The sequence below is a fragment of the Tiliqua scincoides genome, chromosome 4 (assembly GCF_035046505.1).
Source record: "Tiliqua scincoides isolate rTilSci1 chromosome 4, rTilSci1.hap2, whole genome shotgun sequence".
In the NCBI taxonomy this organism is placed as follows: Eukaryota; Metazoa; Chordata; class Lepidosauria; order Squamata; family Scincidae; genus Tiliqua; species Tiliqua scincoides.
Genome location: NC_089824.1, coordinates 155592615 through 155618053, shown reverse-complemented (window position 1 = coordinate 155618053; position 25439 = coordinate 155592615). Strand labels below are relative to the sequence as shown.

Sequence of the window (25439 nt, the reverse complement as noted above, 5' to 3'; positions counted from 1 at the left end):
CTTCCCATGATCGCATGAACCTGGCTGCTCACTTCTTGCGGCAGTGGCCAGGCCGCACTCACCAGAGCTGTCAAATTTCCAACAGATGAAAAGCTGTTCACACCATCAGAACACATGTTCCAGTGGCATAAAGAGCCCTTATGATTGGGCCAAAAAAATACATTTGGGTTGTTTCCAATATTTTGGTCTCATTTAGAGCCTTTCCCTCAACAGGGATGCAAAAAAATCCCTGCTAACCTCAGATCAGTAATAGGCAGCACAATCCTAACTTGCACAGGAACAGGCAGGCCAGCAGGCCTGCACTGTATCCTGCGCAAGTTTGGGGCTGGCTGAGGCTTGGCCGAGGCAAGGAGAATCTTTTCCTCTTACCCTGGTGAGAGTCACAGCAGCCCCAATGGGTCTACTTGGATCTGTGCCACCTGACAAGGTGGCATAGATCTGAACAGAATGAGGCAGCCAGGAACCACTCTGTGCTGCCCGGGAATGGGGCCTAGAATCTGGCATAATAGCTGAGTCCTGGCCCCATCCCCCACTCCCTGCCCGCCCACCCATGGGCCTGCTGACCGCCCACCATCCCCCACCCCAAAATGCCTCCACCCTGCCCTCCATCCGCCCTCCCTAGACCCCTGCACCGGCTGAGCTTGGCCCCCGCAGAGACTGAATCTAGCCTCCATGGGCCAATGAATGCGCTGAGTCAATTTTTTTGTTCCCATTACCAAATTACCCCCCCCCCCAATCTGAATTGTTTCAGAACTTTGTTTTGTCACATTGTCAGAAGCTGGTTTCTAATTCAAAGTGCCAGCTATACTATGAAAAAGCTGTGTGTATTTCTGTAAACATATGAACACACCAACCTGCCAAGGCTAAGACAACATAATGCTTGTACTGTATTGCAAGGTCTCTTACAGACTGCTGTGATTTTTTCCAGTAATGTATAAGCCATGTGATCTCTTCTCACAGGGGACAAGGGGTACATACTTGAGATCACTTAATGCAGATATGTTAGTTGTTAATGTTCCTTAATCATTAGTTTCTTCATACAATCAGGAGGGCTAAAGAGCAGTTGAAGAGTTGCGCCTCTCCTTAGCGAATCCTGTTTTCTAAAGCACAGTGCTCCATTTTCTTAAGTCTTTCTTCAAAGAAAAGGTGCCCCATCATTCCTAGTAATGTTAATTGCTCTTTTTATATATCTATATTTTAGGTCTATGATATTCTTCGAGAGGTTGGTTTACTGAACTACGCAGAGTACTCTACATGCGGATGCACTATAAGTGTGTAGAGTGGCATTCTATCTTACTTACTGGTTTATTTTCAAACACTTTTTTCATAATTCCTAAAGCTGGGTATCACTCCTGTAATACACAGAGCTTTCCTTCCCATACTCATATGTTTTGCCTATGGGATCAGTTATTGATGTGTAGGGGTATAGGCATGCATAGCAGTAACTGTGCAAATGTCAAATTGTTTAAAAAAGCAACAACAAAAAAAGCATATGGTCCCTAATTTGTTGCCACTCGTATGGACCAAATGCAAGTTGCCACTCATTTATGCATTTGGGGAGCTGGTAGAGAAAGAGTACTAACAGGATGAGGGGGCAGGGCCAGTTTCTGCATTGACTGATCCTGCTAAAACATAGATGTCCTACAACAAGACTAGCCCAACAATGGCAATTATCATAAGGACACCAGCAAGAATGCAGATGCTGATGAACACAATATCACTTGTGTCTTGGCTCTTGCTCTCATAGGCTTCTGCTGCCTCTACATCCTGCTGTTGAGACTCTACGAGATTCTCAGCATACTGGTTCAGCCTGTAGGGATTGGAGCCAGAGATCAGATTCACGGAGGCCTCTTTCCTTTTAGGCTCACACTGCACTTCATACTGGTGAATGTCCTCCCGGTTTTCATCCGAAAAGTCTATATACAGGATACTGACGATTACTGATGTGTTGTTTCTTTTCTAGGAGGCGAGTTTTGAAAAAAGAAAGAAGGGATTAGTGTAATAAATTTATAAATGTATCGTGTTTAATTTAATAATTATTAATTTATAATAATTATATATATATTTATATATTTTTAATTATAATATATTTATACATTTTTAATTATAATAATAATAATTTATAATTTAAATTTATAAATGTATAAATTTGTAACCTGTCAACCTTTGTCTTTTTCTGTGCCAGTAATAAATCTTCCAAAGCAGTGAGTCTGCAGGGGTAGTGTGAGGGGTTGGCCAAGTGGAATACTGGCCAAGGGTCCATGCCCATCAGAGACCCACCTGGCTGAGCCGAGCCCTGAACTCACAGTACTTGTGGCAGTGGTTGCACCGAAAGCACCAGCAGGCAGGGTCGCTGAGAGCAGGCATTGGGCCTGAGGCAAGATGCCTGACTGAATTCACCTTCCTAAATGCATTGGGGCAATGCACTGTGCACTGACAGTGGATTAAAGCTGTAGTGTAAATGCAGCCCTGGATAGGCTGAGATTGAAGTAGCCAAATTTATTTTGTAATAAATTGGTTTTGTACTGTATAGTTCAGTGGTTCTCAAACTCTCTGGGAATCTGAGAAGCACTGGCAAGTCTTGACAGGGCAGGGACTGGGATGAGGGGATGTCCCAATAGTGCCGCAGTGATCACAGCACTCCATGCACCCAGACACATTTTAAGATACCTGCGGGGACTGTGCAGCCTCCTGGAGGGTCCGGAAGGCTTGCAGCCCCCTCTGCAAACCTCCTGTCTGCTTCAGTGAGCTCCAATCTGCAGTCAGAGCCCACTTCCAGTTTCGGATGCACTCTGTAGCTCCGACACCAAACCAGAAGTGGGCTCTAACCGCAGAGCAGAGGGGAGACTCATGGAGGGGGCAGTGAGCCTCCTGGATCCTTCAGGAGGCTGCACAGTCAACCAGGTATGTTGAAATGTGCCTGGGTGCCTGCGGCACCACAAGTGCTACGGTGCCATTGGGACACGCATTTATGGGTCACTCCCCTTAAGGGCAAAGTGACCTATTTTTGTTCCAATGGTGGGTCGCGACCACTGGTATAGTTTGTCTTGTCATGGCCTGGGCCTCCTGCAAGCAAGGGCCCTGGGGATTTTGTCCCCTGCCCTCCTCTCCTCAGGCCTGTCAGCAGATGATGAGTGAGGGTGATGGTGAGGATGAACAGAGTATGAGTGAGTCCCCCCCATGGGGGGGACTGCATGTAGAGATGACCATCAGGGGATAGGTGAGCAACCCCATGAGGGAATTGAGTAGTCAAGCAAACTAAGAATGTTTTTACACAATTATTTAAGACTTGGCAAACTCCACAGAAAGGCTCTCCCACAACTGAAGGGACCCAGTCTCTGGTACATACCAAATGGATTTGTGTTTGCAGTGGGTCAGAGAGTAGGGTCTGAGTTATAATTCTTAGTACTCTGTTAGGTTCATATGAAGCAGGCAGTCCTTAAAATAACCTAGTCCCAGATCATAAGCTGCTTAAGAAGGTCACAACCAGCACATAAAGGTCACAATCCTAACCCCTTATGTCAGTGCTTCCCAGCACTGGCATAGCGGTGCCAATGTGAGATGTGCTGCATCCTGCAGTTGGGTGTCACTCACGGAGACCTCCTCAAAGTAAGGGAATATTTGTTGCCTTACCTCAGAGCTGCACTGCCCTTATGTCAGTGCTGGAAACTACTGACATAAGGGGTTAGGATTGTGCCCTAAATTGGACCTGAAAACAAATGGGTAACCAGTTCAACTGGTGCAAGCAGAAAAGACATAAGGCAGCATCTAACCCTCAAGAGCTTCACAAGCTTTCAGAAGGAGGAAAGGAAAGATGCAATATTTTTCCACATCAAACAAGGACCACCATTTAATAAAGCAGAGTGAAGTATGTGCCTTTCTTGTGACATTTAATCTATGCACATTGTTTTATATTTCAGTAGCAGAGATGTAGAAGATTCCATCTGACTTGCATATGATATGAATGCAGACCAGACAGCAAAGAAATCAATATGAGTGGTCTGATGATGAGTGCCTCTCTGCTGGTGAATCATTCTTCTTGCTCTAAAGTTATCCTATACTCTTGCTCGCCTTCATACATTAGTCAATGTATGCCTTTATCAGAACATGCATTAAAATGCTTGTTGTTGGCAACCTTCAGTCTCAAAAGACTATGGAATCATGCTATGAATAGTGGTTCTGGCACAGCGTCTAGTGTGGCTGAAGAGGCCAATTCGGGAGTGACAATCCCTTCCGCACTGGGAGCAAGTGTAGTCTGTCCCTGGTCTGTCTCCCTGGCTATGGGCCTTCCTTCTTTGCCTCTTTGTCTCAGTCTGTAGGCAAAGTGTCTCTTCAAACTGGGAAAGGCCATGCTGCACAGCCTGCCTCCAAGCAGAATGCCAGAGGCCAAGGTTTCCCATCTGTTGAGGTTCATTCCTAAAGCTTTCAGATCCCTCTTGCAGATATCCTTGTAGCGCAGCTGTGGTCCACCCATAGGGCGCTTTCCCTGCACAAGTTCTCCATAGAGGAGATCCTTTGGGATCCGACCATCGCCCATTCTCACATCATGACCAAGCCAACGCAGGCGTCTCTGTTTCAGCACTGTATACACGCTGGGGATTCCAGCTCGTTCCAGGACTGTGTTGTTTGGAACACAGTTCAAAGAGAGAATGGTGCACAAAGGAAGCTAGCAGTGCTGGTTTTGGAAGAAGAGGTTCTCAGACTCGTGAAACCCCAAAAAGCAACAGTGAATGAACACCCAGTCAGGCCACTGTATGTCTAGCCCAGTGATTTTCAACCTTTTTCGTCTCCCGGCACACTGACAAGGTACTAAAATGATCAAGGCACACCATCAGTTTTTTTACAATTGACAAGGCATACTGGGCAGTTGATGGGGAGCTCACATCCCCATTGGCCCTATTAACAAATGACCCTCCCCCAAACTCTCATGGCAAACCTGCAGACCATTCGCGGCACACCAGTGTGCCATGGCACAGTGGTTGAAAATGGCTGGTCTAGCCTGTGATATCAGTTATCAAAAACAAAGTGATGCATTCACATACAGATTAGGCCAGTGTTCCTCAAAGTGTGGGTCAGGATCCACTAGGGGGGTCATGAGCCAATTCAGGTGGGTCCCCATTCATTTCACTGTTTTATTTTTAATATATTAGGCTTGATGCTACCATGGGCTGTGACTGCATTTGGGGAATTGCTACAGACCTGTACTTTTAACAGACTACTATGTATACTCTTTTAACAATGACAGTAAATGGGACTTACTCCTGGGTTAAGTGTGGGTAGGATTGCAGTTTAGGATTGTTAAAAATTTTCCTGCTTGATGATGTCACCTCCGGTCATGACATCACTTCCAGTGGGTCCTGACAGATTCTCATTCTAAAAAGTGGGTCCCAGTGCTAAATGTGTGAGAACCACTGGATAGGCAATTGTTCTGCCTGAATTTTAAAAAAGTATTTATTTCACATCTTGTGGATTCACAGAAGAGAAGAGTTAAGGCAGGCAGACAAGCCAGTCTTCTGCCTGAAGGTTCTTTGAAAGTGACCTTTAAAATTGGGAGCTGAATTTTTTTCTTTCCATGTTCTCTTCCACAGTTTGGCCTGGGGCAAGATATTTAATCCACGGTTTTAAGAGCCAAATTTATGTAACTGGAATTCCCCACATTTTTCTATCTCAAAAAGCAGCTGTGGGAAGGAACAGCAATTTGGATTGGAGCTGGAACACAGGGCGAGACAGTGGCTAATCCTGTGTCCCATGGCCCCAATCTATAGTGCCCTCTCAAAGGTGGTCTTAGTTGTGGGGGGAAACTTATGGGCACAGCTCTTCTCTCTAAGTTTTTCTCTCTGCCACTAATAGCAGCTTGGGGGCAATTTAACCCATTTCTGCCCAACCCACAGGTGTACGCATTTGATCCCTGTTTCGTATAAGCTACGTTGGGCAGAAATGGCTTAAGTTGGGGAATTGCTGTGAGAGGGGAGTAAGGGCCCCCCTCCCATGTGCTGTGGCTCCAACCCAAATTGAACTTCTCTATGACTGTTTCTGAGATATAAAAAATGCAGGGTGTTCCAATTACAAAACTTTTGTGGCTACATGGATGGCATAGCAAAGCGGTTGGAGCTATCAGATCTCAGATGGCTCCAAGAAAGCAACTTGACCCCATGATGTTCTAGCTCCAACTAAGCTCTTTTATGTCCCCTCGTCCTAAGTACCCTTCTGACAGCAAGATCCTAACTTGTGCAGGAACAGGCAGTGTTGACCAATCAAAGCAAAAGGCCAAGAGCAAGGAGCTGATAAATAATACAGACAGAGAAGGACCTCACTTTCCAGGTCTCTAGAATACATACTCAGTAAAGGATGCCCCAACAATAAATTCAAGTCCAGGGCCAAAAGACATTCATTGTTCTCCCATGCCACAGTTGCTGCTGTGTGTGAGGCCTGAATTGTTGGTAACCCTGACCCAGTGCAAAGCTTGGCAATCCTGAAGATTGGCAGTGAGGTGGTGACATCATCACACCATCACTTCACTTCTACTTGCCATGCTTTTGTTGCTGGAGGGAGGAGAAGCCAGTTGTGATGTACCAGGTACATTTGCAGGTGTGTATCAGCTCCAGCTGCGGTCTGCATGCCCACTGCTCTTTGGCAACAACCAAGATTCCTTCTGGCTCAGCATGTCTGAGGCTGGTGCAGCTGGAGTGGGAGTGATGCTAGCACTCCTTAGCTATCTGCACCTCTTGAGGCTGGTACCCAGGGCAGACCACCCCTGCCCCCCTATTGCAATGCCACTGCCTGGGTATGACATTAATAAATGCATTTCTAGCCTTCTTCCACAGGTCACTTACCTGAGGTTCTGTACCACATGTTTCAAACCTTGCATGTATCCTAAAATTCAAACCAACCACTTGGGCAGGGCAAGATGGTATCCCTAAATATATTTTATTTCGCTCCAGCTGGGCCAGTGACTGAGTAGCAATCTGAATCTGAAAATCTGTCCGTGTGCAGCTGACGTTCATGGGGACAACTGCAAGAGGGGAAACAAAGCAAAGCAAGAATGTTCTCTGAAATCTTAGGTGATTAATGACAAACAGCCAGCAGCATCCTCAGAGCCATGCAGTGGATCAAATTGTCGAGGCCAGACACTGGTCACTGGGCCCAGCACAGCACTAGGTCCAGAGAAGTTACATACAATAGGGCCCTATTTAGGATTCCACCACCATCTGAAACCAAGGAGACGGCAGCAAGATGCAGGGCCTTTTAGGTTGTAGCACCTTGTATTTGTAACCAACTTCCACAGAACCTGAGGACAGCCCCCTCTTTATATGGCTTCTGGCAGGGTTTAAAAACATTTTTGTTCTGTTTTGCTTTCAAAGAGAGTGGACCTCTTGGGGGCCCCTTTTTAATTCAACACCTATAGGTACTGGTTGCTGCTTTGTACTGTTTTGATTACATGTTATTGCTGTGTTTACACTTTTTAATCTGCTCCGGTATCATTTTAATTGGTTTTACTTAATGTTGTTTTAATTGGTATTATTTAATGTTTTTATTAAGTATGTGGCATTGTAATTTTATTGTTTTACAGTGCTGTGAGCGTTGAGAAAGTGGTAAAAAAATCTTTTAAGTAAATAAATAAAAACAGCCACTGCTTGACCCAAATCTACAAGGAGTAAGGCCAAACTCAGTCCAGCTGGCCTACATATTCTACCTTGTCATTCCAGCCCAGATCCACACATATCCTCCCAGAGGTACATCAGATTTTAGTCAGCTGGGAAACTGGCCAAAGACCAATGCCCACCAAAGGGCCCATTGGTTTGACTGACTTCTGAACCCTTGGTTCTGGTGTGCCCCCAGTGTGCCACCAGGGATGGGGCCATGGAGTCCAGTGCAGCATTTTCTCCCAAAATCTCTAAAAACCAAGTACCAGCCTGTGTTCCCCAACAGGTGCCAGTCCTTGGGAGCTTTGGCAAAATGTTCTTGTGGAGTCTCTTCCCTTTTTCCTGACCCTTGTTCCGTTGTAGTGCTTCCAGCCTCTGAGGCCTACAGTCCAATCCTACCTAACTTAATACACGGCAATGCAGTGGCACCAATGTGGCATCTGCTGCATCCCACAGTGGAGTTTTGGCCTCCAGAGGCCTCCAAGGGGGAGAGAACTTGTGTCCCCTTCTCCTGGGATAAACCTTCACTGTGCCCGTTATATAGTGGGTCCATGCGAATAAAGGAAGGCATAGAGATAACGGCTCAAAATGTTTATTCCATCTTCAGAACAGGACCTGGCAATGAATCTGAATGAATCTGACACAAGGCAAACACCCCTGGCTTTTATACCCTTTAGCTCCACCCAGACTTCCCATGATTGGTGCAGTTGAAACATTAACTAGAGGGCCAATCGATTGTAGGATTTCGATCCATCACCCGATTGGCCAGCAATAAGTCTGGGCCAATCAGTTATGCAGGATTTTGATCCTGCATAACTTGCATCCATAACACCCCTCCCCACCAAAGTACTGTTCAAGGTTAACAAACATAGTCCTCAGAGTGGCGGGGCTGTACCCGCATTCGCAAGGTGCGGCGAGGCTTTGGTATCAGGACCTCTGGTACCTTAGTCTGCTCTGGAGTTGGCACAGCTATGGCAGAGGGATTCCCCATAGGTGCACTGACATCAGGTGGCTCAGATAAGTCCAGGGAGGTCTCCGGTTCCCGCGGTAACACATCAGAAGTGATGGCCTCTCCGGTCTGTGGCAAGACCTGATGCTGGTTACCAGGGACTGAAATCGGCGTGGCGGGTGCTGAGTCAGCCAGGAGGTGGCGCATCTGGTCCACATGACTATGGAGAGTCCGGCCGTCCTGGATGGCAATCTCGTATGTGACAGGACTGGTGACTGCTGGGATCCATGCTGGGCCATTTGTATAGTTCCAAACATAGACTGGGTCACTCAGGCTGAACCCACGAATGGCCTCTTGTATCTTGGAAGTAGGTGGTCTTTCCGAAGTTCTGTCTGGTGCAGGATGAATGCCGTCAGCATCAAAGTCTAATTTGCTCATACTCTGGACCCCAGTTACCTGGACGCCAAGAGGATCAAACCATGCAAGGCCAAGGAGACTGGTGCGATGGCCCTTGACAACCACCAGATCCAGGAGCCCATCAAAGTGTTTATAACAAACCTGAAACTTACCTGCGCCCTGAACGGGGATGCGGTTGCCCTGAAAATGTCCACATTCAGGCTAAAGTAAGCAAAAGCGGCCTCCAAGCGGCTTGAGGCTGGGGCAAATTCTAGGGCAAAGGTGCTGAAAAGTCTGTAGAAATTATAGAGAGCACTGATCCGGAGTCCACTTCCATTACGCAGGGAGACCCTTGAATTTCTACAGTCACATGTACCTTTTCCTTGGTTGGCAAACAGATGCTCTGGATGGGGTATACTGAAGTAGTGTAGAGCTCTTCCTGGCTGACAGACCCCTGAAGAACTTTCTGGCTCCGAGCCCGAGAAGGCTTACTGCGACAAACGCGGGCAATATGGCCTCTCTTTCCGCAGACTCGACAAGTCACATCGCAGAACCAACAACTCCGACATTCATGTGGTTCCCCGCAGCTGGCACAAGGGTGCAGGTTGGAGACCTCGGAGGCTTGCCAGGCCCCGGGTCTAGGTGCTTGTGGTTCCTGGCAATCATTGCATCTCAACATACCTCGATTAATTCGTAGCACCTCCCCTTCTTCCAAACGGTCTGAGGCTGCATCCTCATGGTGAATTGCCTCAGCTTTTTGAGTTGTGGCTGGGCTGTGAGAGGCACGAATCTCCCTTGCTGCTGCTTCTGCTTTTTCAAACGCCAGCACCTCCTTGATAGCCTCTTGAAAGGTCAGCTCTTCCTTCGCGAAGAGCTTCCTCTGAATCCTTTCATCCTGGAGGCCGCATACGAACCAGTCGAGAAGCATTTCTTCCAGGTCTTATAATTCACTTCTTCGTGCAAGATGACGAAGCACGGACATGTAAGCTGGAACAGACTCACTGGCAGCCTGATCTCGCTTGTAGAAGGCATGGCAGCGTGCAATACAGGATGGCTGGGGCAAGAAGTGATTCTTCAGGAGGGCTGTGATGTTCTTATAACTGGTAGCCCTTAATTCTGCTGGTGCCACGAGATTCTGGGTGATTTCAAAAGTGGCAGAGCCACAGACGCTGAGCAAGGTGGCCTGCTTTAGGGCGGCATCTTTGACTGTGTTGGCTTCAAGGAAGAACTCAAGACGTTCTGCATAAGTGTTCCATAGCTCTGGGGACAGTGGATCAAATTCCTCCATGTGACCTTAGGTGGTCATCGTGGCAGCTCAGCAGGCTTATGGAAGCAGGTCTTTCTTTCTTTGTCTGGGGCAACAATTCCCCAGTGATGGATCAGCTCTAAGCAAATCAGCTCTTGGCCCTAGCGTTGTTAAGCATGGAGGAATCAAATCCCATCCTCGTCGCCAGTGTTATATGGTGGGTCCATGCGAATAAAGGAAGACATAGAGATAACAGCTCAAAATGTTTATTACATCTTCAGAACAGGACCTGGCAATGAATCTGAATGAATCTGACACAAGGCAAACACCCCTGGCTTTTATATCCTTTAGCTCCGCCCAGACTTCCCATGATTGGTACAGTTGAAACATTAACTAGAGGGCCAATCGGATGGTAGGATTTCGATCCATCACCCAATTGGCCAGCAATAACTCTGGGCCAATCAGTTATGCAGGATTTCAATCCTGCATAACTTGCATACATAACAGTGCCCATGAGTCAACTTGAACCTGTGCCAGCAATGTCGCTGGCACAAGTCTGTGTGGTCCCATGAAGATGCATTGGGCTTGGGTAGGGGGTTAGGATTCAGTAGGTACTGCTGCCATTGAACCAACCCTCTTCCCAGGCCTAATTTGTCCTCCTCCTTGCCCCATCACCTCCCCCTTCTTCCACCCACCACCTGTTCCCCCCTCCCCACTTCCCTTCCACCCCTAGTGCAGTGTTACCTAGGATTGTAACCCCTAGCAGTGTAACTAGGATTTAGGATTGGAGTCTAGTGGATCTCTTGTGATAATTTCACTGTGGATCTGAACTAGGATTGCCAATTCTGACTGGTTATTCCTCAAGATTTGTTTTTTTTCTGACATATTGAAAAGAATATGATATTTTGTTGTTAAACCAAGATGCCTTGTTCAAATCTCCAGGATTGTTTCAGTAGTCAATGGAGAATCCAGATCAATTCTGGAGGGTTGGCAACCCTAGTCTGAACTTTGTAGTGGTTTTCCACAAGTCTGCAGTTTCGCCACTTTTCCCTTCTTCTGCCTGCCTACTTCCCAGGGCCAGCCCATCCATGAACCGAGGTAAGGAGGGCTGCCTCAAGTGGTAGGTGTGTACAAGTGGCATCCAATGCCCATCGGCCACCTCTGTTGGCCCCCATTTGTCTCCTTACCTCTTCCTCCACAATCTACCACTGTGTATTTTTAAACAGAGCAGGGCAGAAGAAGCTGGAAGAAGCACTGCCACTTCTCCTTCTCATGGCTTTCTCTGCCTCCACCTCTTTCACTTCTAAACTGAACCAGGGGGAAAAGGTAGAGGCATGGGGACTGTTTGCAGTGATGAGGAGGCAGCAGAATTTCTGCAGTGCATCAGGCACCATTTCCTCTTGGGCTGGGCCTGTTACTTCCCTTTAATGAGTCTTCATTCCTTCCTTTGAGGACTGGTTCGGATGAGACCGCTGAATCATTCCCACCCATGTGCCTGTCTCCTGGCATGTCGTTCTAGTTTTAATAATTGTGTGGAATTGCCCCCCTTCACATGTAATTCAGATACTGCTTTAAAGGTTGAGGAATCCTGCCAGTTTGGCTTCATTGTGGCTGGCACATTGTGATCTGATGACCCTAAAGGGCCCACAAGGGCCTGAAAACTTTGAATGAAGGTTGAATTCCGCATATTGATTGGAACAAACTGGTCAGTTCATTGGCCATAGTCAAGCTTCTAATATTTATCACAGTGCAGAGCCTCAAAGAGTTCCCTCACAAACGTTGTCCCTGGAGACTACCATCACTACCACAGTTGTTCCTACACGTGATTTTGGGAAGCTATGCTCATACAGTAGCACAAAAGTTCAGTGTTTGGGAAGCTCTATCATCCTTTTGTACTCAGAGTTCATTTATCATGGCTCAATGAGAAATCTCTGAATAAATTAGATTTGTAATCACAACCCCAACACTACCTTAGCTACACCACTATCAAAGGGAAGGTGCAGCTCTCCCCTGCTTTTCATTTCCTAATACCCAACACAAAAGGTCACTCCTCGTGTTGACAATTGGCCCAGAGCAAAGACAACAGGTATGCGGTGCAAGCCATTTCTGCAAACACATGTAAACCTTGTACTTTCTGTTAGTACTTTTATAAATAGGTGGGGAGGAATGCCTGTGAGAGAATATGATGAGTCATCCCTCACCCATAGGTTATCACCTAAAGTGCAGAAAATGATGTGCTCTGTCCAGCTTTTGGGGTATGGAAGTGAAGGCTGACAAAAAATGAGCATGATCTTTCTACTGTTTTTGACATTTCTAAACTTTTTCTATACACAGTGGTTGCTAGAATAATGCATTTGTCTACATGTACATGGAATCTGCCTATGTGGAACTGATCCAAAAAGCAGAAAAAGCCAATACTTGTTCATACATTGCGAGAAAGAGAGAGAGAGAGAGAGAGAGAGAGAGAGAGAGAGAGAGAGAGAGAGAGAGAGATATGCTTGTAATGCGTGTACCATGTCTTGCAGTCTCATCAACAGTGAGATTTATGAGTCTCAGATGACTTTTGCAGTTCATAGGTCAAAAGTAAAGTTGAAGCCAAGCACTCTGATTGGCTCACATTCTTTAATTTATGATAAAAATTAGAACCTGGGACAATTTATATTTTCACACATAAAAATGAGCAATGGACATATGCATTTGCTTGGTTGTGGTTTTCAGTTGTAACCTTCATTAATTTGCAACTGATCTTTTGCAAATCTACCTGTTGTTTTTTTTTTCTTAGCTGGCAAAAGAGTCAGATCTTTACAGTCCTTTCCTAGCATTTCAGTTCTTACAAAGTTTCTCGTGTTTATCACAACTGCAAGAAACCTTAGAAAGAAGCACATACTTCCCAACACTTAATACATCGAAACTACTGAACAGGAAATAACTTCTTTTTAAAATGCCCAAACCTACCAAAGGCATGACCATCTACATGTTAGGCCACGAGGGTTCAGCTGATACAATACAAACCAAAGTGTGACAAGACAGAGCAAATGTATTGCAGAAGATTAGCTGCAGAGCAAATAAGTCTTGATTTCTTAAATGAGAGATATAATTTTAATTGATGTGCAGCTGGCCTTCTGCAAAGTTTATCATGTTCATCTTAATTTAGAAAGACAATATAATACAAGAAGCAAACAATACTGTAAGTAAATGGCAAAGTAAAATTTGGCTGCACAGAGAGAAATGGTTTGTTCATTCTCTGTTCATCCAAACGGGCCATACTCCATTTGCTCAGGAGATCAAGATCATTTTCAGCCCAGTCCTCTCCAGGACTGGGCTGTCAAGAGGAGGGGTCAGGAGGAGGAGCTTTACGACAGCAGAACAGTCTTCCGCTGTTGTAAAATGGCCACCAATGGTGCACACAGTGTTGGTGCCCATTCTGTGAACACTGCCAGAAGAGGTAGCAGCTGTGCATGCTGGACTTGATAAGTCAGTGGTGGGGGAGTGAGTGGGAGGGAAGGGGGAGGGAGTGAGAGGACGTGGGTGTAACTGGGCAGGGACGGGGGCAAGAGGGATGGATCTGGTGCCAATGGTGCATACTGAATCTTATCACCTCCATTTCAGACCTCCCTGCCTCCTTTCTTTCCTTGGACATAGACCACCAAAAGAGGTGGTATATGTCTGAGGAGACCCAAAAGCAGCCTCGGGCTTATGCAGAGGTAAGTATAAATGTTTTTACTTACCTCCCTTTGCCCTCAGGGGGAGGTGGCCCCTCCACTGCTGCATGCAGCACGTGCCTTTTTGGAGCAGCTCCATTGGCACTGTTGACAGGGAATAGGATTGGGGCCTTGGTACGGTCAAAATAAAAGAGACAAGTAGGTATTTCAGAGCCTGTTTTTAAATTATGCACCTTATTAAATAGCTTGCATGTGACAAAGGATCCAGTCCTATCCTACCTTACAGTGCCAATGTAGCCGCAATGCTGTCCCAAGGTAAGGGAACAAATGTTCCTTTACATTGAGGAGGCCTCTGTGCCCCACCTCTGTGCCCCACTGTGCCCCGCCACCACAGGATGCAGCACACATCTCATTGGCACAGCTGCATCAGTACTGGAATGTTAGATAGGATTGAGCCCAAAGTGCCCTCCTTTGCATGAAATAAAGTCCAAGGTACAGGAAGCTTGTAGACCAGGGGTAGTGTTAGGACATTGCGCACAAATTGCAAAATATTGATCACAGTGGTTATTGTTTTGCATTGTTATATAGTTTGCATGCCATGCTGTCAATGCACATACACCTTCTAACTTGTAACAGGCACATAACATGTAGAACTCACAGCATGTTTCTCACAATATGTACCCGAAAACTTGTGCTTTTCTCTAGCTCATAAAGACTGAAAAGGGGGGAAAAAATTATGTGCTGCAGAAAAACTAGGTGAAAGAGATCAAAGTGCCTTACCTCCAACGTATGCAACTGAGAATCCTCGGTTGGCTGTGTTCCGGTCTGTATGAAGGACCAATAGCAGTTTGTTTCTGCTGGATATAATCGGAGACGGCATTTCTCTCCCACACCACTTCCCTAGCAGAGACGCCTTCTCAGTGCCTCCATCAAACACAGCCAGATGGTCATAATCACAGCCATCTGTCAGGCTGTTCCGCCCCTCCAGATCCAAGTCCAGGAAGAAGACTTTGATTCGATATCCTGGGGGCAGCTGGATGGTCCAGAGACACTTGATATTATTGGGGTACAGGCTGGGATATTGAGGGCTGGAGAAATTCCCTTTGACGGCTGTGAATACCTCCTGACATGCACCTGGTGACAGAAGAAAGGGAATGTGATACAAGTCAAGCAGCCAAAACATTCACTTTGATTTCTTGTAGTGCTAATGAAATTCCTAAGAGCATCTTGCTCCCCTTGTCAGTGAAAAATGCCACTGCGCCTTAGCTCCACCCAGCCTTGGCTGTAAGGCTGAAGGACCAGCCACCAAGTGGTGGCCCAAAATGAACAATAACTGGGCCCAGAAAGCTGTCCCCATTGGAAGAGCTGGTACTGAGCGGCAGCTATATAAGCCTTTGCCTGTATGACCACAATACCATCAGACGGTTTGATATTGAGTGTGTGCCAATGCAGTTTGCACCATGCTATGGGTCAATTAAACATTAGATGCATGCTGATGCACGTGGCACAAGATGTAAGCCACAGTCTGTAACTGCATGATGTCAAGAGTGCCGTTTATCTTTTGCCCACATTGCTCCTGGTTCAGGAGTGGTGTGAGACAGTGGACAGGTTGAGCACTGGTCAAGGGCCGAGGCTTGTTAGAGGAGCCACCTGGCAGAACCAACCCCTGGTTCCTCAATAATGGTGGCAGTGGCAGCACCCAATGCACCTCTGAGGGAGCCCAGTGCAGTCTTTCCCCCAGGGCTTCCAGCAACCTAGCACCAGTGCTGTTTTTGAGATACTCATGGGCAGCCCATCCATTAGGCAAGGTGATGTGGATTGTATCAGTGGCAAATTGAAGAGGGGGAGAGAGCAGCAGATTGGGGAAAGGGAAACCCTTCACCCTGAGTCTGCCATCTTATAAGCCTCCCTCCAGTCTGCTGTGGACATGACCTGCACAGATCCACTCTGTGCCCACTAAAAACCAGCAAAGAGTGGATCACCTTGCTCCTCAGCATTTTCTTCAGACTTCTGGTTTGATTTACAGAGACTGCAAACTAAGGAGCTCCTTTGTCCCTTTAAATCAAACATGGAAGTCCTGCACTTCCACAAGTGAAGAAACCACACCGGAAGTGCAGGAAGCAGCTGCTTTAAAAAAAATGTGCAGAGCCTGTGGACCTGAGGCAGCATCAGGTGGCATTCCAGGTTGTGCAACTGCTGGAGATACAACATGCACCAGATAAGCTGTTTTATGTCAGAAAGAACCACTGAGTGAATGCTTGAAGCGTGTTTCACACTCTTCAACATCTGACCAAAGAGAGACGTATTTAGATCCTGTGACAGAAACTCCATTTGATGGGAGCCAATTGACTCTTTATGGGACAATGTGCATAGTACAGTCTTCCTAGGACTGTACCACTTCATGGAGAAGGTGAACAAAAAAACTTCCTGTCCATAGAAAGTTAACTCTCAGAGAATAGACTAAACTACAATGCTTCTCGCTTACTTGCTAGCTTTCTTTAGTTAGGGAGGTTTTTTTATGTGAGGCAGCATACAAATACATTACCACTTTCTTTATCCTGAAAGTGTCCCCTGAGGGCTGGGGATAATAATAGGCCCTCAGTTTGGCTGTACTTGTCGTAAGAGGCGACTGAACAGCCACCGGGTAGATGGGATTTGTTAGCCTGGGAAGGCAGCTCATCTGAGAGAAGGAAAACTCTGATCCCAAACCTCCACTGCCTTGTGGCTACATCCAGTTATGGAAAAGGCTTCAGGAGTCAACCTCGAGGCAAAATCAGGAGCCGGAGTCCCTGAGGCAGTTCATGGCTGAACACAGTCACGTTCTGGCAACTCCTGCGACGTTGCTGGAACCAACCGTATTGGCTTCTGCCTTTCCATTGGACCATTCCAGCGACGTGGAGAGGGGGGATTTGCTGCATGGGAAACAACCTATCCTCCATACCTACTTTACCCAGGCTTCGTGCACTGGAGAGGACACTCTGTTCCAGAACACTATTCAGAGTGCGATACCAGAGTCTTCTTAGACTGAAGGATGCCAACAAGGTATCCTGAAAGTGTAGTTTGCCCCTTTGTCTTAATTCCCTTGCTCATTGTGGATGTAGCAAAGTTGTCACAATGTTATTTTGTCACACCATTTTCTGGGGTGCACTTTCCTTCTGAGTAGGCGTCAGTGTGGTGAGATCTCAGCTTTGGAGAGTAATCAAAAGTTAAAGTTCTCCGGCATGTGGTGAATCTCAGGATGTGGCTTGACATTGAGAAGGCATGGTCAGCTTGCAAAAAGACTTCAATAGATTTTAAATGTACATTAGACTCTGATCCAATGTTGCCTGGGGCTAGTTTTGTATGAATCTCATTGATTAGGAATGCATCATAGAAGTTTAAAAATCATAATAGCTTCAAAGAGTAAAATCTTAACTCCAGTGCAAGCAATGCCATTAGTTTACTTTAGAAAGGTCAGAATTTCTCTCTCAATTGCAAAAGCAACTGCTTTGTGGGAAGGGCAGTAGATCTCTCTTTCTCTCTCCTTTTTCTCAGACTGACCTCCTGTGCTAATGGGCATGCCACAGAATGTTTCATACTTATCACTTACCCTTGGCATATCATAAACATAGAACTTTCTACTGTACCTGAAAAGAAATACGCCTTGAAGCCTCGGCCTGCTATATTAAAGTCTGACTTGAACACAACCAGCAGTTTATGTGTGGAGGAAACTGTGTCTGGAGGCTTCACATTCCCACAGTAGTGACTGAGAAGTGCATCCCCCATGGTAGGCCCATCAAAGATAGCCACATAATCAAAATTGCACTGTTCATTGTTTTCCATCTGGAAGTCAACAAAAATCAGCTTGATGATAGAATTTGAAGTTGCCTGGATGACCCAATGGCATTCAGCATTGTTGGGGTAGTTCTCTGGGTAATCGGGGCTTGTTATTGATCCGGAGAGGCCGGTGAGCACACCCCCACAAACATCTGGAAGCAAGAAAGTAGAACAGGTTGTAAAAAACATGAGGTTCGCTTAGAATTCTGAAAGGTGTCAGAAATGGTTGTACCCAGACTCCCATGCTTATGGTATCTCTCCAAATAAAAAAGAGAACCAAAACAAGAGAAGCTAAATAGAGGATGAGGGCTGTGTGCACCTCAGTGAGCTTCCATTGCACTAACACTCCTAATAGACCACATCATGGAGTGCAAGCTGAAGGCATTCCAGAAAAAAAAAATTGCTAAAAATAATGTAGCAAGAGAAACTGCTGAATATGCAGATAACATGTATTATCATACAAGGAAATATTAAATAAATCAAATCATTAAGAACCTGATCATAATGAAGTACAAGAATCAAGATTTACCAAAATGCTGGTTCAAATGACCTTTGATCGTTTCTTCACCCACAGTTGCAATCCAGTAGACTTAACTGTAGTTGTTCACATTTACCTCTTGTTACCCCTGCCCACAGCCCTGTGTGTTTATGTGTGTGTTGTGTGTGGACTCTGTGAGTCACTAATGGAAACAAAGACTTTAACAACTGGGTGTAGAGTGTAGCTGTACCCTAATCCTCCAAATGTAGAAAGGAAAGAGTTCTTTTGTAGGGAAAAGTGCCCTCTGCTTCAGTTCATCCAGTGACAAAAGCAAGGTGACATTTTGGAGAACTCTAAGAGCCCAACTTCAGATGAGCCAAATCTTCTTTGATAGTCCCAATAGAATGCACTGTATTACAGTAGTGCAAAAGTATAGTATTTCCGTGCACAATTGGAAATGTTATAACTCATGTGTATATCCCATGCTTCTTCTGAAGTGTTTGAGAAGCAATGTACAACCAGGTTGCATCATACATGCATTTAACCTGTGTGAATTCAAGTAAACGCACTTGGAGAGTTTAAATAGTGTGGGTGATGCCACCCACTCACTGAGCATATGTCCAGGAATAAGTGTGAGATGGGAGAATGAATCTGCTGTTCCCTCAATTGTCTAGGTTTCCTCATGTCTCTTGGAGTGTGATTTTAGCTTTTAAAGAGATAGTACATATAGTACACATTTTTAAGATTTTATAATTACAGAATTTATAATTTAAGAGTAACTTTATCTATATGCAATTCTCGCCTTACAGGCTGATTTCAGAACCTAACCTATGCATAAGACACACCCTGACTGCATGTAGCTTATCCCTTTTCGTTCTGCAACAACCCTGTGAAAAGGTTAGGTTGAGAGAGAGAGAGAGAGAGAGAGAGAGAGAGAGAGAGACCTCAAATTGGCTAGTAAGCTTCAGGATTGTAGTCAAGGGGGAATGGGGGAAAGCAAAGTTCAGGGACTTCTTCAACAGGGATGGAGATGTCCTTAGCAGAAGTAGTCAGGTGCTGCTCTTGAAACTTTTGTCAAAGGAGGTTAACCAAAAAGCCTCAGCTCAGCAAACCAAGACATGTGCCTGGGACCTAAGTTAATGTCTAGGACCAGGTCAATGTCCTTCCCCAGGGCTACCTGAGAGACAATATGTAGCTCATGTTACAATCTCATGCAAGTTTACCTGAGGCGAAGTCATCCTAATCATGGGACTTACTTCTGAGTCACTAAGCAGAGGATAGCACTGTAAGGTATATTTTATATTTATCTGTGATTTTTAAAATTTCATTTTTCAGTTTTTATACATTTGATATAAACTATTGCAGCCCATTTCAAGAGTTAGGGATACAATGAGCTAAATCTTTAAGTTTTAAAATAGGAAGACATGGAGAAAAGAAAGACATGAAAACAGGAGAAGAAAGCACTCTAATGAAGAAATCCTCCAGGGCCATAGCACCGGTCTTTGGCATGTGGCCCTGGCAATGGCTGTCGCAAAATGACGTAAAGCATGGGGAGGCATTCAGGGATGGGGGCAGGGCAGGGGTTGGCAGGAACAGGGTGAAGCAGGGCCGGGAGGGTAGCGTGGTGGCGAGTGTGGACAGCCCCTACGCAGGAGGGGGCAGGACAGCAGCAGAGGCTGCAGCTAGATCCTATCCCTTTCCGGGCCTGATCTGCCAACAAGGGGCTGCACATTCCTGCACCAGCCCTATAGTGACTGCTTGGTCTTCCTCCAGGGCAAGGGAACAAACACTATCCCCAGTGAGACTTCCCGGTTTGGAGAGGCCTGGAAGAGCCAGTACAAGTTCACAGAGTTTGAGAAATACTGCATGACATGGAGGTCAGCCACCATCATTTTCGACAGCAAAACTCTGTTAACAAAAACCACTGGCTTTTGTGCTCACTTACTGACAGAGACTAGCATCCTCAAATGACTTACTCTGGAGTAGTCTCACTGAAATAAACTGTTTTTACTCTGAAGTAAATGGCTTGCAGATCACAGCTTGGGTTCCCATTGTTAGGTCAATTTCTGCTTCCAATTATGCCAAGGCATTCACAAAGAAGCAATAAATGTGCAGCATTAAGCTTGCAAACCCTTTCTTGTTGCTGCCTGTCCCTGGGCCAGAAATAATCCATACTACTCCTAGAGCTCTCTACCTGAGTGTTCAGAAAACACCCTTGACAGGAAAACAAAACCAAACCCAAAACATTTACACTTGTAAATTAAATGCATTTTTTCTTGAAATTACTGAGAGTAAACACAATAAAACTGGACTATCTCATGATGCCATGGATCAGTGATTTTCAACCTTTTTCATCTCATGACACACTGACAAGGCACTAAAACTGTCAAGGCACACCATCAGATTTTTGACCACTGACAAGGCACACCACACTGACAGCAGGAGCTTGCATCCCCCAGCGGCCTTACTAACAAATGATCCTCCCCCAAACTCCAGCAACATGCCTGCAGACCACTCACGGCACACCAGTGTGCCACGGCACAGTGGTTGAAAATGGCTGCCATGGATGGACTGGAGCACAGTTTAATACGAACCATTTTAGCTGCTTTGAAATAAGGTCTTAGCGAAAGCCTCCAAACACTCTGGAAACAAGTCTCCAAAAGTGATTGGTAAGCAACATTTCAGAACTCAGAAGTGGGCACTGCAGTGGACTCTTGGCAATAACCCAATGATAGCAATCCGGGACCTCATTGTGTTTTTATTATGTCGCATAAGCTGACTTGTGGATCTGAAAGGCAGGTCATAAAAATATTAAATAAATAAGAATGTGTGTGTGTGTGTGTGTGTGTGTGTTGTGAAGTGTGACCAAGCCACAGCATTGCATCAGTTTTGTTGTCCCAACCCATTCCATCAATATAAGGAAACAGCCTACATTTCAGACACTGTAAATATTGCATTACAGTACAGTCCTTCATGGGGCTGCACACATTAGACTGCAGGTGGGGAAATCCTGCGATTAAATGCTTTCCAACATGAAAAAAAATCCCAGTTTCCTATGGGAAGCTAACATGTTAGAGAGATGTCTTGCTTCAGCCCACCAGTCCCCTCTCCTTCACACTTCCTCTCCTGCTCCATTCCCCTCTTCAAAGGCTGTGAACAGAAGGAGGAAGTTGAAGCAGGGACAGCTGACACACTGATGAATAAGGGAGGGTGACATATGGCCAACCTCCTGAGATCTTGAGCCAACCCTGAAAGCAGCTGTCAATTGACTAGATAAGACATCTTCGCCTTCTGCCCACTAAAATCCTATTCTCATGAAGGTTTATTACCCCTCCCCCTTAGGGCCCTGAACTTACAAGACGGCACTGGGTTTACCTGTGCATGACAGACCAACTTTTTAGGAAAATCCACCTGAAAACAATTCTAACCTTTTTGGTACACTGCAGAGAATCCTTGGCTGGCCACGTGGTTATCCGAGTGAAAGATTATAGTCATGACATTCCAAGACGATGTAAATGGTGGTGGAAAACTGGTGCCACAGAATTTGCCCAGGAGATTTCCTTGGTCTCCTGAGATCCCGTTGTAGATCATGACGTAGTCAAATTCACAGCTATCGTGGTATTCCAAGTCAAAGTGATGAAAGGTGAGCAGAACAGAAGACCCTTCAGTTACTACTATGAGCCACATGCAGTCTGTGTTGTAGGGGTAGAGTCCGGGGAAATTGGGGCTTGAGACATTGCCATGGGGTGCTGAGAGAACCCCACCACATTTAATGCCTATAGAAAACAAATGTTTGAAAAGCAATCCAGAAAATGTATTAGTCCAGAACCCACAGTGACTGTTGAAGGACAGTCTATGCATGGCATGGTGTACTTTTTTAATTTCACCACAGCAAAGTTTCTTTCTTAATGTGGTTTTTGTCCTCAGTACTTTCAATGAGCCTATTATAATGTGGGTCTCCCATATATTTTTTGACCGCATTCATTTAATTCATTTAACTTTCCCCAAATTGAAATCAATTTGTGTTATGCTGAACCAGACTTGAGAAAGCCTTGGTGTATGTCCAGATTGTCACCCAACACATATCAAATGGCAATGTCATATTCTCCATTTTGCTAGCCCTCGTTTGGCATTTTGCATGTTTTACATTTACAGAAAGCATCCAGAATTTCTGGGATTGAGCAGACTGGAAAACAAAAATCCTAATAACTGCAGCAGGAAGGGATTCTCCACCCTCCCTACATAGTCGCAGCAGTCTTGAATTCATTGCTCCCAATTTGTGTTCTGCTGGCCTCCACATCCTCAATGATATGTGAAAGTGAGCAATACATACATACAACTGTATGCACACAGGATCTGAATGCGTAAGTTGGAACCATTGCACGAAAAGGGTTCCTGGTTGTGTGAGAACAGACCTCACATGTATACAATTATATACACACACCAAACCTTTTGCACAATGCAGACAAAGGGGGTGGGGCCAGTGGGCACAATTTCACTCTCCTCTGCATCTTAATTGCTTGCACAGACTGGAGCATAAGAAGAGGGTTGTTTTTTTCCATGCATTCAGCTTTTCACCAAGCCCTTTAGCCATACTCAACTGGGCCTGCTTGTTATCCACGGCCTGTTTACATGCCTACGGCAATAAATCCAAAGAAAAATCAATGAAAAAACATTATGTGTAGATGCACTGCTATAAAGCTGGCTCTAAGCCAAACAATCACATCTTTTTGTCCGTAGCTGTATTGAAACCAATACTTCCTTGGCCTCATTCTTCAAATCACTTATTTTGCTGGAGGAATATTCTGGAGCCAGTGGCTTAACACTTTCAATTTGTCCACCTGATCCAGAGTATTCTTGTGGACATGAGATCTCCAATGCACAAACAGAACTTCTCCATTGGCTCCAGTTGAGGAAGCTGATCCGCATGCACATTTCCTTTGTGTGCTTATGGCCATTCCTTTCCTTGCATGAATTCAAGGCAGCCCATATGATCTGATTGCGCATGGATCTCTAGCTTGGGGCATGTAAGGCTACACTGACAAGTGTATAAGCCCTAGGTTCCAGCAGAAGCTGAGCAAACTCCTGAAAGAACTGCGACAGAAGCATCATCGGTACATAGCAACACCACAATTGCCCCATGAGAGTGAATGATTTAAGGCAAGTACCCCAGGCAGCTATGGAAAGCCAAGCCAAGAGATTCCAAATAAAAGCATACAAGATTTCACAAACTCACCCAAAACACAGCCGCTCCCCCACTTTACCTTACCTTTCTTGGTGTTTATCCCATTAGCTATGCACAGGAATGTTATTACCATAAGGTGTTTGAGAAGCATCTGCTGCATCCTTTGACACAGCTATGAAGAGACAAATGGACCTAGTGCCAGGAGATAGCAAAAGTATACTCAATGCAGCCTATCTGAGAGGGGAAAAAATAGCTGGAGGCCTGTCGAATTAATAATGGAATGAATAATTCATTGCTTGTTTGAATTAGTAACCTGATCTGTTCTTTGCTTCCTTCACTCGGTTTTAATGATCTGGATCAAATGTCCCTAGGATTTACACTGTACCAGGTACCTTGTCAATACGCTATATTTGGAAGCGATATTAATGGTTGGGATATGGTGCATAACTGCAGTAAGCCTGTGCTGACAATATGCCCTGAAGGGCTCATGAAAATAATTTAGTTCACTACTCAAGATAGGGAACCAAATTGGGAATTTTAGACTTTACATGGAAATGCATCTGGGGAACGTGCTTGATTTAAAATATATGGAACCTGCTGCACAAAGCCAGTTGTTGACAAAGGAAAGAGATACACGTGGGAGAGATGTGAAGATTAAGGAGAACTAACCCTTGCTAAAACGTGAAGGTGCTAAGTTATTGAATATGCTAATGACGGTAAAACGGTGTACATCAGGACCTTCTTCTAAGGGGTGTTGTCTGGATGTTGAAGTGAATATTGGGAACAGTGCTGATTAACAGGTCCCAGCTGGATTTTTTCCCCCAAGAAGCTCTCTTGTGTTCATTGCCTATTTTATCCATGCCTTTAACAGTGGCCCGACATGTAGAAATTTAGCAGGTTTTCCTAGCCTGAAGACAGTGATTGGAAAACCTTTGCTTGCTTATGTTCTGCTTGGCAAGCTGGTCTTAAAGGCAAAGAATCAAGGCAAGAACAAATTTGGCAATCCTTGGCTTGACTTGGCTTTGATATTACAAATTTATGATCTCTAAAGATCTTAGGATCAAAGAACATTCATTTCCCGAACTGCAGGCAGGCAGGAGCCAAAGAATGCAATTCCATCCTCACTTAATTGGAAGTAAGCCCCACTGAACTCAGTGGGCCTTAACACTGGCATAAACATGCATAGGATTGTTGCACTGTCCAACCAGTACCTCACTTTGAAAGTTCATATACTGACACTTGATTGAGTGATGATATTTATATACCAACTTTCAAGAGGTTTCTCAGGGAGAATACAATGGAAAGGATACAGTAAAGGCACAAAACTATCACAGCAATGTAAACTACAGTAGCACAATTAAAGCATACAAAGGTCTGGGCCAATAAAAAAATTTTTTTTTCACCTGGCACAGAAAGTACAGCTAGCTAGGAACCAGACAACTTAGGGCATAATAGTGTAGCTCAGGAGAAAAGCACCTACTTTGTTTGCAGAAAGTCCCAGATTCAGCCCCTGGAATCTCCAGGTACAGCCTGGGAAAGATCCTTGTCTAAAACCCTGGAAAGCCACAGCCAGTCAGTGTTGCAAGTATTAAGCTAGATGAGCCATTGTTCTAGCTCAGAAGAAGTGGTGTAATAGTGGCATAACAGTAGAAGTGGTGTAGCTAAGACATCTGGCTCCTGAGGGCACAAAAATTTTTAACCACCCCCCAAAATGTTTAATAATTCCCCGCTGGGTACCTTCGCTGAAAACCAGAAGTGCTTTTCAGAGGTCTCTAAGGCACTCCCTCAAGGTGTGGTAACTAGGGCAATGTACCCCCTCCCATGCCTCCCAGAGCTATTCCAAGGCTCTCTGGAGACAGATGGGGTACCGCAACTCAAATGGTCCTTTCTGCATTTGCCACTTGACCTTAGATGGTGGGAGCACCTGTCCCCGGCACCTGCCCTTCAGTGGACTCAAGATGATGTCAGAGGAAGGCAGGTTGATGTGGCGGCAAGAGTTCCGTCTGGTACTAAGCTGCATTGGACTTTACTGGTCAACCCAAGTGTCTTGACTATGCTCAGAAA

General features: G+C 45.4%; 1 protein-coding gene across 1 annotated transcript; it reads right to left on the bottom strand.

The window, feature by feature from the left end:
• Positions 1-1641: 1641 nt before the first annotated feature.
• CDCP2 (CUB domain containing protein 2) lies at positions 1642-23535 on the bottom strand. Its single transcript, XM_066624608.1, has 6 exons — positions 23460-23535; positions 21619-21966; positions 17523-17864; positions 14677-15030; positions 6834-7012; positions 1642-1959 (listed from the first exon to the last, which is right to left on the bottom strand). The coding sequence occupies exons 1-6, from the start codon at positions 23533-23535 to the stop codon at positions 1642-1644; spliced, it is 1617 nt and encodes a 538-aa protein (XP_066480705.1).
• Between the last annotated feature and the right edge of the window lie 1904 nt (positions 23536-25439).

Excerpts from the sequence above, each read along its gene's own strand:
- CDCP2 (XM_066624608.1), bottom strand. The coding sequence starts at position 23,535 with ATGCAGCAGATGCTTCTCAAACACCTTATGGTAATAACATTCCTGTGC. Across the intron at positions 17,865-21,618 it reads CTCTGCAGTGTACCAAAAAG|ATGTTTGTGGGGGTGTGCTC; the intron begins GTTAGAATTGTT and ends TCTTGCTTCCAG. Across the intron at positions 1,960-6,833 it reads CATGTGGTACAGAACCTCAG|AAAAGAAACAACACATCAGT; the intron begins GTAAGTGACCTG and ends CTCGCCTCCTAG.